Source organism: Neovison vison, chromosome 4, assembly GCF_020171115.1.
Source record: "Neovison vison isolate M4711 chromosome 4, ASM_NN_V1, whole genome shotgun sequence".
Lineage (NCBI taxonomy): Eukaryota > Metazoa > Chordata > Mammalia > Carnivora > Mustelidae > Neogale > Neogale vison.
Window position 1 is genome coordinate 83,814,812 of NC_058094.1, and position 15,464 is coordinate 83,830,275.

At 36.3% G+C, this 15,464-nt stretch overlaps 1 protein-coding gene across 2 annotated transcripts in view; it reads right to left on the reverse strand.

Moving 5' to 3' along the window:
• Positions 1-15,464, reverse strand: part of SNTG1 (syntrophin gamma 1) — a 939,244-nt gene that overhangs the window by 381,606 nt on the left and 542,174 nt on the right. For both annotated transcript variants that reach the window (XM_044245618.1, XM_044245617.1), the window contains exon 3: positions 8,620-8,673. In XM_044245618.1, the coding sequence (XP_044101553.1) occupies positions 8,620-8,646 (27 nt within the window). In that variant the 5' untranslated portion in view covers positions 8,647-8,673. The remainder of the gene's footprint in view (positions 1-8,619; positions 8,674-15,464) is intronic.

Here is a 15,464-nt window from a genome sequence, read left to right on the forward strand (position 1 = left end):
CGCTCTCTGACCTTCTCCTCGCTCATGCTCTCTCTCACTGTCTCTCTCTCTCTCAAATAAATAAATAAAATCTTTAAAAAAAAAAAAAAAAAAAAAAAACAGAGCCTGGGGGCACCTGGGTGGCTCAGTGGGTTAAAGCCTCTGCCTTAGGCTCAGGTCATGATCCCAGGGTCCTGGGATCAAGCCCCGTAACAGGCTTTCTGCTCAATGGGGAGCCTGCTTCCTCCTCTCTCTCTCTCTGCCTGCCTCTCCGCCTACTTATGATCTCTCTCTCTCTGTCAAATAAATAAATAAAATCTTTTTAAAAATAAATAAATAAATAAAAACAGAGCCTGGCTTAGGACCCCAAATCTGTGATTCCCAAGCCACTGTTTTGCTTCACATATTTTTGGGGGAATCATAAAAATAGTCTGTGAAGACTGCTGAACTTGCACTAGATAGCCTTCCACCAGTAATCACTTCAGTAATCACTGAAGAAACCCACAAATCCCATTACTCCTGAAAATATATAATATTCACCCAGATAAATAGAAATATGCCAAAAAAAATGACAAACTGTGGACTCTGAGAAAGAAACTGAGGGTTTTGGAGGCGAGGGGAGTGGGGGGTTGGGTGAGCTTGGTGGTGGGTATTAAGGAGGGCATGTATTGCATGGAGCACTGGGTGTGGTGCATAAACAATGAATTTTGCAACAATGAAAGGAAAAAATTAAGAAAAAAAAAGAAATATGCCTCCTAGCAAGAGCACTTAAGGTTCTCATTTGTCAGAAATACAAAAGGAAATTTTTTGAGACAGAAAATAATCACTGGCTGTCATTCTGAACCAGAAAGTCAATAGGAACAATGACCACTTTGGCAACTGTATTTTCACCTAATAATTATTAAGCCATTCTTTTTTTTTTTTTTTTTTTTAGAGTTAAGCCATTCTTAATTTGGATAAAAGGATAAGTTTATAGAAATATGTATTTATCCTTAGTATTAATGAGCGTAAAATTCTAGGCAATAATACCAGGTTTTCTCTTGGAATATAAATTTACATATGGATTGCTAGGAGTTTGTTTCTTTAAAAGAATGTTTCATAATGTAAATGGGAACATACTTAGATACTGATGCTGCTAAAGATAATTCCTTCTGTAAATAGCTTTATCCCATATGCTAATACATACCAATCATACCCTTTATCACTATGGGCTTATATTAGTCTGTAATTATTTCCTAAGTGTTATGATATCTTTTAAGAAAAAAACAAGTCTCTTCCAAGAGCAAGGATGGTGTTCTTTCCTCCTTTACGAGACTGGCGCACAGCAGGCACTCACTAAATTGTGTCAATTAATCTATTCTAGAGCATAACTCAAGTGGATACATCTAGAGGATAAAAATATTTCAGCAAAGGCAAATGATATTTTCCTTAATATAGAACATAATTTTCTACATTTTTCACAGAGAAATGTCTTTCATGCTTACAATGTGATCTTGGCTGGGAGCCAACATCAGGACTCTCTGAGCTAGCATGGGGAAGAGGAGGGTATAAAATAGTATCAAAGCCAAGTGAACATAATTGAGCACATTTGCTGATGTTTTAATGCACAGTATAGTCAAGCCAATTTTCTCCCAGAAGTGTAATGGAATATCTGGCAATGACAAATAATGCTCTGTCTCAACGTGAGGATGAAAGAGGGGTTTTCCCTGAGAGCCCATAAATACATTATTGTTACACATCAAAGAGATATCAAAGATCATCCAGGGAAAGTTTGAGAGACAAAAATATAGCTATGAGACCTCTCTCATTACATCTGATGTGGTCAAAGCTCCATTCACTCAAATAATGTATAAAATGTCCCCTAATTATTAGACAGTTGTCTGCAAAACAGAATATATAGACTTTGCGCTCACATTTGGGTCCTGAAAAGACAGAATTAAAGAGAACAAACAACGAAGTAGCTTTTGTTAAAATGAATACACACACACACACACACACACACACACAAATAGCTGTTTGAAGAAAACAGAAAACAGCACTAATGAAGCTTGAAACAAATTGAACTTAAATTCTTTAAGTTCTTTAGAGGTTATAGATTTTATAGATTTACATATATATTATTATAAATATTCAGCTATGTACATGAAAACATTTAAATCCCATACATACATCAATTTTGCAAATAATTTGCAAATAATTCAGACATGAATCAGACAATCGTCTCTGACCTCAGAGCGTTCTTACTTATATAATATGTATACATGCATAAGATGCAATGTGGTATCAGATGTGGGAGCAACATAAAGAGAAGAGTTAAATATTTTTGAGGAAGGGAGGTGTTAAAGAAGGTTGTCTAGATAAAAAAAATGTATGGTTGTCTTAATAAATTGAGGAAATAATTAGAGGATGCAAAAGTTATTTTATTCAAGAGGGAAAATGAATAAAATTATGAACATATGAGACTGGGTAGCTGACATGATTCAAGAAGAGAGAGGCATGAGAATGCATCCCAGTGTTAAGTCTGCATAATCCAGCAGAGGCCAGGTGAAGAGGAGGAAGGTCAAGGCCCTTACGTGATATTCCAGGAGTTTAAAGGTATTAGAGATGCCTGAACAGTGATTTATGTTTTATAAATATATTTCTTCGAAAAGGAGATGGATAGGAATTGGGAAAGATACCACATACTTTTTGTTAACAGATATATAAGCCTTGAGCAGAAGATGTTGGGGGCTGGTAAATAACTGCATTAGAGTCAGAACTGGTACAGTAGATTAAAAAATAGGTAAAATCCATTTCTGGGAAATCTGATTCAGAGCAGCATTGCTGGACTGGTATCATCACTAGTGAAATGTAGCCATATTTTTATTTGTTGTTTAATAACCACTTGCATAAAGTTTACTGTGTTTCCAGAAATATTATTTCATTTTTTTCTCCTAACAACCCAGTGCACCCCCTTTCATAGATAGGAAAGGAGCAGAGGAGCAGAGATGAATGAAGTCAGGATCTGAACCCAGACTGCTGGCTCCTGATTCTGTGCTCTTAACCACCTGCTCTGGTTTCACTCATGCACAGATGATTTGAGGGATGCTTCCGCCCAATCCCCCCATAAACAGTGATATGGCCACTGGTGTCTCTCACCAGGAGACAGCACTTCAGTCACCAAGAATCTCCTTTGGGAGTACAAACAGTTGTGAGAAGGTCATCATCTTGAACCAACTGTTTTTTTCTGTATCAAACAATGACCACTGGGGGTAAAGTGAGTGAGACCACGCTGACCTGATGATTTTTCCCTCAAAGGCAAGCTACTGAGGATGCATAAAACACTGTCTTATATGGGGAGAGGCTTATTCTGCGTAGCCTCAACCCCAAAGATTGCTTAAGGTTAAAAATGGGAACCAAGACTGTGAGAGCGGCCACTAGAAGAGCATAACCTAAAAGAGTCTGGCTGCAGTCATCACATCCATGCACCCAGACTGCTGAACAATAAAGAATCACCTAAATAAGTATTGGCTGCACATTTTACTATAAACTTAGATCCCGTATCAGTCTGTTTCTTTATTAACATAAGAATCATTTGTCTTCAAACTTTGTGGACTGTGTACACATTGCACATGAGTAAAGAAATGTATGTGCTCTATGTAGACGTAGACAATATATTATGCAAATTATGAAACATACATAAAACTTTAAATTTTAAAGAGATGGTTCATAAAAAATGATATAGATTCAAATGTTTTCCTGTGCCTGATGTATGATACTATATTGCATGGGGGATTTTACAAAATCCACATTGTTTATTTAGAGGACTATTAAAAGGCCATGCATCTTAATTATTTAACAGGCAATACTTTTTAAAAAATCTAGTCATCAACTAGCTTTCTGTAAATCAATGAAGTGTGTTTATGAATTCACATGAGTTCACTCTGTTTTAAACAAACAGACCTCACAGTTAAACTTAACAAGAATTTAGGCTTAGCTTAAACCTTGGAACTTTAAAAACTTGGCTATGATTCCTTTCATACTTAGAAGCTAAGGTTTCTTTGGGAACTTATGTGGCTCAGTCAATTAAGTGTCTTCCTTCAGCTCAGGTCATGATCCCAGGGTCCTGGGATTAGGGTCCCACCTCGGGCTCTCTGCTCCACAGGGAGTCGGCCTCTCCCTCAGTCCCTCCTCCCACTCATTCTCTCAATCTCTCTCTCAAATAAATAAAATCTTAAAAAGCTAAGGCCTCTTTAGGTTCTAGGCTTTGAAAGAACATGCACTTTCATGAAACATTTTTTTTAGAGATTTTATTTATTTATTACTTATTTATTTATTTAGAGTGTGTGAGCATGGGGAAGGGCAGAGAGAGGGAGAGAGAGAATCTCAGCCAGACTCTGCACTGTGCACAGAGCCCAACATCATGACCTGAGCCAAAATCAAGAGTCACGACACTCAACCTATTGAGCCATCCAGGCACCACCACTTTCATGAAACTTTAAAATCTATGTTCCTTTAATCTGGAAATATAACACTTGTAATATCAAACATAAAAAAACTACAAACTACAAGGGTGCAGAGACCATATATGTCCTGCACATAGTTTTATAGGTATCATTGGTATTTCCATATTTTGCTTGCCAAATATAGCTTAATTTATTCTGTAACCTTATAGTTTTAAGTGTTGTGTAGTTTCTTATACCCTATCATATTATTGCAATATTGCACTAAATGCCATTTGATGCCATCTGCCTCCAACTGCATTTTGCACTCCCTTCCAAGATTACTTCCAGTCATGATCTCCTTGCCTAAATGCCAGCCATTTGTCAAGCCCTAGTACATGACTCACTTCACCCTGAGGCTTTCCAAGACCACTCTATCCAAACAAGTGCTTCCTTTTCTGAACTCGGGGTTTTTATTGAATAAATATATTCACCTAACAATTAAGCAGAATTGTATTTAGGCATCACATGTAGAGACTTCAATAATATCACAGTATTTAACCTTGTCACATACGTTGCTATCACAAGAAGATCTTAATAATAAGTTAACACCATTTTTATCATTATGGACTATTAATATGTAGGACCTAGTACAATGTTTTTTGAGAGTAAGCTTTGTTTCAACATTTGTTGATTGAATCATAGTCACAAATTCTCTTATTATGTGAAGGACTAAGTTAAATTATATATGTAAATGAATTATAAATTATTAAATATATGTTGTAGAAAATATGTATTTTCATGGTCAACACAGAGATGTGAATAGCATTTTAAGGAATGTAGATGAAAATTAATATGAGGAAAATGAAATAAGAGGAATACCTACACTAAAGATAGCATAATTACTCCTTGAACACATTGTTATTTTATTTTTTTAAAGATTTATATTTATCTACTTGAGAGAGAGAGAAAACACCAGAAGGAGTAGGAGGAGGAAGGGCAGTGGGAGAGAGAGAAGCAGATACCCCAATCAGCAGGGAGCCTGACGCAGGGCTCAATCCTAGGACCCTAGGATCATGAGCTGAGTCAAAGGCAGACACTTAACCAACTGAGCTACACAGCGCCCCTAACACATTATTATTTTGATAACACTTTTAAAAGTAGAGAATCAGTAATTATGCCTGCCCATAACATGCACTTTTTCTTCCAAACTGTGAATTTCGTGTTGTCCCAATTATATTCTCTACCTTTATTTTTACATTTTATCAGACATCTAAATTCCAATTCCTTAAAAGTATTGCAACATTTTCTTTTTAAGGGGAGAAACTTCTTAATTAATAAACCTTTCTTTTACAAAGGATTTGTATTAGAAAATTAAGATATTTTATAGGAATTAGACATACTTCCATTTCCTTTCAATGAAGAGACTTCCTGGTATGTGTATGGTTATAATCAATTAGATCTGTCCAATGATGTGGATATCAGATTTACATATTATCAGATTTACATCTGATAATATCTTAGCAGTTAAGAGAAAACAACTTTTATTCAACATATATTTGACTATGTTATAACATTATAATTGACTATGTTATAATTTCCAGCAACATAATTTAGAAAGAGGATCAAACTTAAAGAGTTCCAAGCTACACATTATGGTTTTGCTTTTAACTAATTAATTAAATGGGACTTAGCATTTCATAAAACTGCTCAATTTCTATACCTGCAAAGTGAGACAGTTAAGCTAAATTATCTTTATGGTTTCTGTCCACTTAAATGTTCTAAGACTGTACATTTCAGTTGCACTCAATGACTTTGATCCATCTGCAGGGGGATTTGATCATCTTCAGAGTATCTCCTAGCTCTGTACTCCTGCCAACCCAGCCAGTGTGTGGAAGACACATGGCTGCTGCTGCTGAGCAGTTCTGAGGCAGCTTAAATCCACCCTGGGGACAGTCTAAAATGGTGGAAATTATCAAAGGACTCATTGCAAGAGAACAAGAACTTCTGTCTACAGAAAGCAACAGTAAGATGATCATAGTGATATTATCATTGTAAAATAAAATAAATCTGAACCTTAAAATAATACTTGATATAAATATATATTCCAAATCAATGAATCAAACAATTTTGTTTAAAAAAAAGTTGGAAAAATAAATCTTAAGTCAGTCTCTGGAGTCCAAGGTAAACCAAGTGTTAAAATAGTATTTGGTCACTATCTTGTCTTTGAGGATCTCATAACTCTCATAAGTTTTTCGTTTGTATTTCATTCATGCAACTATCCATGCGATGAGTGTTTTACTACCCAAAACATAAGATAACAAACACAGTGATGGAAATAGACTTACTACATCCAAAATTGAGAGTATGAGACTGTGTATTTAACACTAGAAATGACACAGAATTAAAATGTAAGTTTTCAAATTTAAGTTTCTAAAGCATTAAATTATTTTTAAAAAGTATGAACTGATAGCTGAGTTAAAAGGATGAATAAATTATACATTGTCATTATTGTATTTAGTGTAGCATGTAAGAGAGATCTGTAAATAAATAACTATAATTTGAAAAGTGTTAGCATAGAGAAAATCTTTTGGAAAACAAAAAGCTTAAGCTTAAGTATTACAAATATAAAAGCAGGGTGCCTGGGTAGCTCAGTCAGTTAAGGCAAATGACTCCCGGCTTAGGCTCAGGTTTTGACCTCATGGGTGGTAAGATCAGTCTCACATCAGGCTCCAAGCTCAACCAGGTGTCAGCTTGAGATTTTCTCCCTCCGCCCCCACACCTCTGACCTTGGGTGCACATATGCCCTTGTGTGCACACTCTCTCAAATGACTAAATGTTTAAAAATATATATAAACAGTCTGAGGGGTTTGAAGTGGCGGGGGGGGTGGGAGGTTGGGGTACCAGGTGGTGGGTATTATAGAGGGCACGGCTTGCATGGAGCACTGGGTGTGGTGAAAAAATAATGAATAATGTTTTTCTGAAAATAAAAAAATTGGAAAAAAAAATAAAAAGGTCAGCAAGATTGCTTAATACAGAAAAAAAAATAAAAAAAATAAAAATATATATAAACTATTTATTAACTTTCTGAAAGATCTTCTGTTCTAAACCTTGAACCTGTCACAGTTGAACCTGTCAACTGTGACAAATACTTTTTAAAAGTAGATATTTTTGCAAGAAACAACACTTGACATCTCATTAAAAGAACAATCTGGGGCACCTGGGTGGCTCAGTGGGTTAAAGCCTCTGCCTTTGGCTCAGGTCATGATCCCAGCATCCTGGGATTGAACCCCTGCATGGGGCTCTCTGCTCAGCAGGGAGTCTACTTCCCTTCCTCTCTCTGCCTGCCTCTCTGCCTGCTTGTGATCTGTCAAATAAATAAATAAAATCTAAAAAAACCAAAAAAAGAACAACAAAAAAAAAAACAATCTTCACAAATGTTAATAACAAGTGTTATTGGTTTGTTTTTAACTGTATCATAGGTAATCTAGTCATGGTTGTTTTTCTTGGGGTATCTATATATACAATAAAAATATTTTAAATCTTTTAAGCAAATATGGAACATTTTAACCTATGAGTGACTGCATTTGGCCTGAAAAATGAAAGAATGCTTTGAATGTTGCATGTTTAGTAAAATAGTGTTTTTTCCTAAGATAGAATGGTTATTATATCCCTGGAGCCTAACTCCATGCACTACTGACTATACACTTGAATGGCCTTTAAAATCCTTGAAAGAGCAATGTATCACTTTAATTCACACCAAGTGTGAAGACAGCTCTACAGAGAATCTGAACTGCTATGTGTGATATACTTAAAACAATACTGAAATACTTAAATAATACTGGAATCATAAAATTGTAGAATTTTAGTGCTGAAAAGGACATCAATATCTTCTAATTTATAACCATTTATGTGAAAAGAATTACTTCCAACACTTCTACTACCTGAAATCATGTAGTGAGTGCATAGTTTATGGAGAAGGGCAATTTAATCACATCAAATATGCTCCAGTATTCTTAAGGAAGAGTGAAAATCAGAGCTTCCCCAGGCACTCTGGCTTTTTGAGACTTGCAGAAACAGACCGTACCTTGGATTTGAAATGGACCTGTCACCCATCCCTTCACCAAAAGCAGTGTTCCACTTATATAAAAGAGGGCTAAGTGTGTCCCATTTATAACAGGTTTCCCTTATTGAAAAAGCAGAAAGCCATGTAACATACCTCTTCACAGGCAGTCCTGAAATCCATGTGCTACAGCACCTCAAAGGATGTCGTCTGAAAAGACAGAGAAATGGTAAGCCATCAAGCACAGCACTGAGTGTAAGAGTGGAAAACGCTAATAAAGCAAAGCATAAGCAATTATGGAGCAGATACTCTGGGCAAACTGTTTATGGCCACCTGTAAGGTACAAGAATTCCCTGAGTACAATGAAAAGAGCAGAAGGAAAAGAAAGAAGTCTTAACCCCCGCCCTTGTGCACCGTAAATGGCTCAGTGTGACCCAGAGGGTGCATTTCTATGCACTCCTCCACTCCAATGAGCATTCAGACAGGATCTGAGATAGGATAAACCTCTTCTCTCAAGTGTTCTGCACATTCCCAGCTTTCGTTTTGAAACCTGAGTTTGCAACTGGGAAAGAAACTTCAAAGGAGTAATTAAAAGTTGCCTTTCATGTGGTTATCTCTTGAAAAAAGGTTGACTAATCTTTCTCTTTTTAATTAAAAAGCTGCATGCATGAATAATTTTCTCTGAAACAAAATTTTATTCACAAACAGTATGATGTAAGGAAATAAGCTATTTATCAGAGTGAATAATATTAAGATAAATCGATGTATGAAATATTAACACAGATTCATTTTGTGGTCATTATAATATGTAAATGGTGAACATGGACTCAGATGCACATAAAGTGCATGTTTTTAATGTTTTTAGATAATTTTATTTTGGTTATATGATAATAAAACCAAGAGTGGTCATAGAAATTTAACACCCTGACCCTGGAAAAAACGCAGAGCCAAAATATAATATAGTTTAGGTAAATGAGACTTTTAAGTGAAATGTATGGTGAATTCCACAGTAAAAGACTGGACTCCTCAAAATTAATCCTTCTCTTAGTCTTTGGAACAGTAAATTATTTAATAATTTATTACAGTAAATTATTTTGTTCTTTTTAGTGAGTGTGGGTGAAATAGAGCAGGGAATTCACTTATGCTGTCACTGGATCATTGCTATTGACCCTGAAAGAAAAGAGACTGACCATTTTCAATAGTCAACTGAACATACTGCATAATATATTGAGTATTTTCCCTAAATAAGTTTTAAGGGTTGTGGACCTGGAATGCACAAGCAGTCTGATTATAGTAAAGCTAGGTAGCAACAAATTATTTACAAATAAAAGGCAATTTGATGATAAACATCATAATTTGATGATGTAAGTTACTCAATCTTTTTTCTTTTTAGATTATTTTTGATGGTAATCTCTTTTTTCAATTATTTAAATTCTAGTTAGTTACCATACAGTGTAATATTGGTTTCAGGAGTAGAATGTAGTGATTCATCACTTACATACAATGCCCAGTGCTCATCACAGTTACCTTCCTTCATCTCCATCACTCATTCAGCCCTTCCCCCACGCACTTCCCCCATCAATCCTCAATTTGCTCTCTATCTTAAAGAGTCTCTTATGGTTTGTCTCCCTCTCTATTTAAATTACTTAAATTTTTGATAGCCATGAGAAATTCGTTGTTGGTTTTAACAATTATTTTTCAGAATTGCCCTTAAAATGGGGGCTTAAGTGGGTAGGAGAAGAATAAATGAAACAAGATGGGATTGGGAGGGAGACAAACCCATAAGTGACTCTTAATCTCACAAAACAAACTGAGGGTTGCTGGGGGGAGGGGGGTTGGGAGAAGGGGAGTGGGGTTATGGACATTAGGGAGGGTATGTGCTTTGGTGAGTGCTGTGAAGTGTGTAAACCTGGCGATTCACAGACCTGTACCCCTGGGGATAAAAATATATGTTTATAAAAAATTAAAAAAAAAACTGTTGAAAAAAATCTATAAATATCTGCTTATTCCCAACTTTGATGTAAAGTTATGCCTTTATATAAAAGTAGAATTTCAATATTTATTAATTATATAAAAACGTGGTCTATCTATCTAGAACCAATTTCCTGCTACTAAAAAGCAACTAGAGAAATAAACATGGGGTTATTTAACCATCTGTCTAAACACAAGCTCATGGTTTTTTTTTTTTTCATTTTTTTTATTAAATTTTTAATTTTTTATAAACATATATTTTTATCCCCAGGGGTACAGGTCTGTGAATCGCCAGGTTTACACACTTCACAGCACTCACCAAAGCACATACCCTCCCCAATGTCCATAACCCCACCCCCCTTCTTCCAACCCCCCTCCCCCCACAAACCCTCAGTTTGTTTTGTGAGATTAAGAGTCACTTATGGGTTTGTCTCCCTCCCAATCCGATCTTGTTTCATTTATTCTTCTCCTACCCACTTAAGCCCCCATGTTGCATCACCACTCCCTCATATCAGGGAGGTCATATGATAGTTGTCTTTCTCCGCTTGACTTATTTCACTAAGCATGATATGCTGTAGTTTCATCCATGTTGTCGCAAATGGCAAGATTTCATTTCTTTTGATGGCTGCATAGTATTCCATTGTGTATATATACCACCTCTTCTTGATCCATTCATCTGTTGATGGACATCTAGGTTCTTTCCATAGTTTGGCTATTGTGGACATTGCTGCTATAAACATTTGGGTGCACGTGCCCCTTTGGATCACTACGTTTGTATCTTTAGGGTAAATACCCAGTAGTGCAATTGCTGGGTCATAGGGCAGTTCTATTTTCAACATTTTGAGGAACCTCCGTGCTGTTTTCCAGAGTGGTTGCACCAGCTTGCATTCCCACCAACAGTGTAGGAGGGTTCCCCTTTCTCCGCATCCTCGCCAGCATCTGTCATTTCCTGACTTGTTGATTTTAGCCATTCTGACATAAGCTTATGTTTAGTTTCATATGCTGAATATTAGTTCATACATTTTAAGGCATTATTAATAATATGACACATTATGCATGCACCTCTACTATTTTTAACATTTTCCTTCTTTTTCTTGAATCTTCCATTATCTTTCATCAAAATATTAGGTAGTAATATCAATGTTTATTCAGAAAAATATTATTATGAGATTTGAAACAAGTAAGTCACTAGGTAAAAATAAATTGCATACTATAATAAAACTATGTTCAATGATTATAAATTTAAAAATTGGAGTGAAAGCTGTTTAGTTCTTTTATTTAAAAATTTTGAGACTTTTCTGTATAAACTTTTATGTTAGAACAGCTTTAGATTTACATAAATATTGTGAAAATAGCACAAAGAGTTCCCATATACCCCACATTCCTTTTTCCCCTATTATTAACATCTTACATTTGTATGCACATTTGTTAAAGTTGATGGATCAATACTATTATATTATTATTAAATCCATACTTGATTCCATTTTTTTTATCTCCTGTCCTTTTTCTGCTCTAGGATCCAGGACAACACATTATATTTAATCACCATGTCTCCAGCTCTTTTTGGCTATGACTCTTTCTCAGACTTTGTTTCTTTAAAATGAGTGTGACAGTTTTAAGGAGTATTAATCAGTAATTTGTAGAATGTACTTACATTGGGATTATTCTGCTGTTTTTCTCATGATTATACTAGAGCTAGAGATTTAGGGAGGATACCACAGACATTGGAATCATTTAACCACATTGTATCAGTGGTCCACCTGTCAACAGGATTTATCTCTATAGAGGCTGACTATAACCACATGACTAGGATATTATTTATCAGGTTTCCCCATTGGTAAATTACTCTTTTCTCCTCTCTCCACACTTTACTCTTTGGTTAGAAGTCACTATGAGCAGCTCATACTTAAGGAGTGGGAAGTTATGCTTTGTTTCCTTGAGGGTGAAGTGTCTACATGAATTATTTGAAATTACATTGGAAAGAAGATGTATCTGTTCTTCCCCCATTTTATTTATGTATTTGTTTATTTATTTACACAACCACTTACTTAAGATCCTGATAGAGCAAGGTCAGCTGATAGAGCAAGGAAGTATACATATATATATGAAAAGCCCATTTGTAAGGATGCACCCAGTAATATTTATCCAGGCAAAATTACACTAAACTTCCACGTGTTCTTCCCAATGAAAGCAAAGATATAATTCTATCTGATCCTTTTAGTGTATTTCCATTTATATTTATATAAATATAACTCTCTCTATCTATATGTATTTATGTTTCTATTTTTCTGACAGCATATGGTGTCAGAAATAAATTATTCATATTTGGGGAAGCTTTTAGTAAATGACAAATATGTCAGTAATAATATATCTGAGTTAGTAACAAAAATAGGCTTGAAAAACAAAACACCACAGCAAAGGAATATCTTTTAGATGAACACTACCATTTGAGTGAAGGTTATATTGATAACTTTTGATTCTCTACAGAAGCAATGAAAGACGTCAAGGCTATAATTAACTATAAGCTAAAATATGTAAACACTTGTGGAAAATTGAATGATTGACCCAGATTTTCTATCTCTCTTGGCACCCACTTCCATGCCATAAATTTATCATGGAGGGACTATTTTCTCCATACATTGACTTTAGACTTGACCACATGATTTACTTCTGCCAATTTTGTGTTGATTTCTTAAATGGGCCTGCAAGTTCCCACTGCTCTCTTGCACTTCTTGCATCTCGAGAAGCTGCCATACACTTGGCCTGAGCAAAGAATGACATACCTAAACCAAAACTTTTTAAAATGACCCACAGAACGTAGGGTAAAGCAGAGTCACCCTCACATCCCTGGCCAAACAGACTGAACTACAGCCAACCTCCAGATTCTAGAATAAAATAAAGGCTTAGTATTTGTAATGGTTAACTTTATGTGTCAGACTGACTATGCTATAGTCCCTAATTATTCAGTCAAACTCTGATCTAGGTTCGGCTTTGAAAAACCTTTGTAAATGTGGATAATACCTATAGTTGACTTACATTAAGTATGGCGATTATTCTCAATAATGTGCATTAGCCTCATCCAATCGATAAGAAGGCTTTGCTACCACAATTATATCCAATGCCTTAAAGTCTCCCTCTCTGTCTCTGTTTCTCTCTCCATACATATATGTGTGTGTTTCCATATGCATACATAAATATTTATGTTTATGTATATGTATATATGTTTATGTGCATACATGCAAAGTGATTATTTCTTTGGAGAATCCTGCCTGATACAGATTTTGGAACCAAGAGTGGTTTTAGAGGAATAGAACCTTAAGAAGGCGTTTTCTGAATTGGTTCTGGGATTTCCAGAATTTGTTCTCTAATCTGATTAGAGGCACCAGTGATTCTACCTCAACTATGAAAGAAAACACTAATATAGCTATAGAAATATATAAAATATCAGCATTGAATACTCCTAATTGAAGTGTGACCCATGAAGAGGTATGCTACAGTGAAAAGAATTGCATATTTTCCCCAATTTATACAGACAGAATTCTGAGGAATATGTGTACCAATAGATACTAAGGATGTGGGATTTAAAAAAAAAAAAAGAATATGGGATAATGGTGGAGAGAACATAAAGTTGAATTAAATCAAATTTACTGACATGGCCCCATGAAGCAGATTCTGGATTTAATGTTTAACCTAGTGGGGCTACAAGGGATCTATCAGTTTGTTTGGCTCATTGGTTAAAACATGGACCAAAACATGGCCCACAACAGGAGAGTTAGACCTGCCTTGGTTTATGCAGAGGATGAGATCCAAAGGCTTAGGGAGGTTGGGGTGTCAGAGTGAGTGTATCATGTAAAACCTACTCAGTTACAACTTTTACCAGGACTGTGAGGCAAGGATTTGCTCTAGGAATCAAACACTCTGTGGTCACTTCTGTGAGTTAGAAGTTACAGTGAAAAGTGCTGCCACTGAACTGGGATCCTTAAATGCAGGGAGTAATTGGATTTTGGAGTGGCGGGGCCAAGTGGCAGCACTTAATCACCAAAGATAAAGTGGGAATGGTTACCATAATGGACATCAGAGTCTTCAAAGCAGTAATCAGAATAGTCTGACTCTCAGAAACCTATTGAAGAAGAAAATTACCCAGAGCAGACCCAGACCAGGAGGCCCCAGAAGATGGAATGTTACTAACAAGAAGCTAGAGATAACCAGAGCCCTACTGGGAGCAAGAGATAACCATTCGCTTCTGCTTCTGTAAACAGGCTTCCCACCACAGGCTCCCTGCACTACTGTTCCCGCCTAAAGCAGGCCCTACTCCCCCAGGTTAAACCCACCTAACAGCAGTCAGCATAGCCTTTGGAACCTGACTTCCTGTAGTCCTCTATAAAAGCCCTATAACCCCATTGCCTGGGGCCCAGAACTTCAAGCAGGAGCTCATCTGGGTCTGCCGGCATAAAATAAATCTGAGTTCTCCTACTTGTCTGCGTATCACTTGGTCTCTCGTGGGTCTGGCACAATGGCACTGGCAAGTTGATTATGTATTCCCCAAAACTGAAATAGATGGGAAGCCTGTTTCCTGCTTAACCTGATCTTTAAAAAAGCAGAAGAATTGTAGGTCCAGGGAATAGTCTATCCTGAGTCACCAAAACAGTCATGGGCCTTCAATCAATTCCCAAATCTGAACCAGAACCCCATGGATGGGGGAAGGGTGGGCTCCCTTGGAAAAGGATCCTGTTTATGTCTCTCCGGCTTTCCTTAAAGGAAAAACAAAAGAAAACAGATGGCCTTCCACCAGGGTAACTGTCTATTGAGGAAAAGAAAATAATCAGACTTTTCAGGGACTACTGGATACTAGTCCTTAACTGACATGGCACGAATTCTAGGAGATTCAAAACATCACACTGGTCCCTCAGTTAGCACTGGGGCTTCTGAAGTTTAGATGATAAGCGAAACTTTAACTCAGACCCATCTCACAGTGAGTTCAGGGGATTCTTGAACCCATCCTATTATTATTGCCAGAGCTCCGGAATATA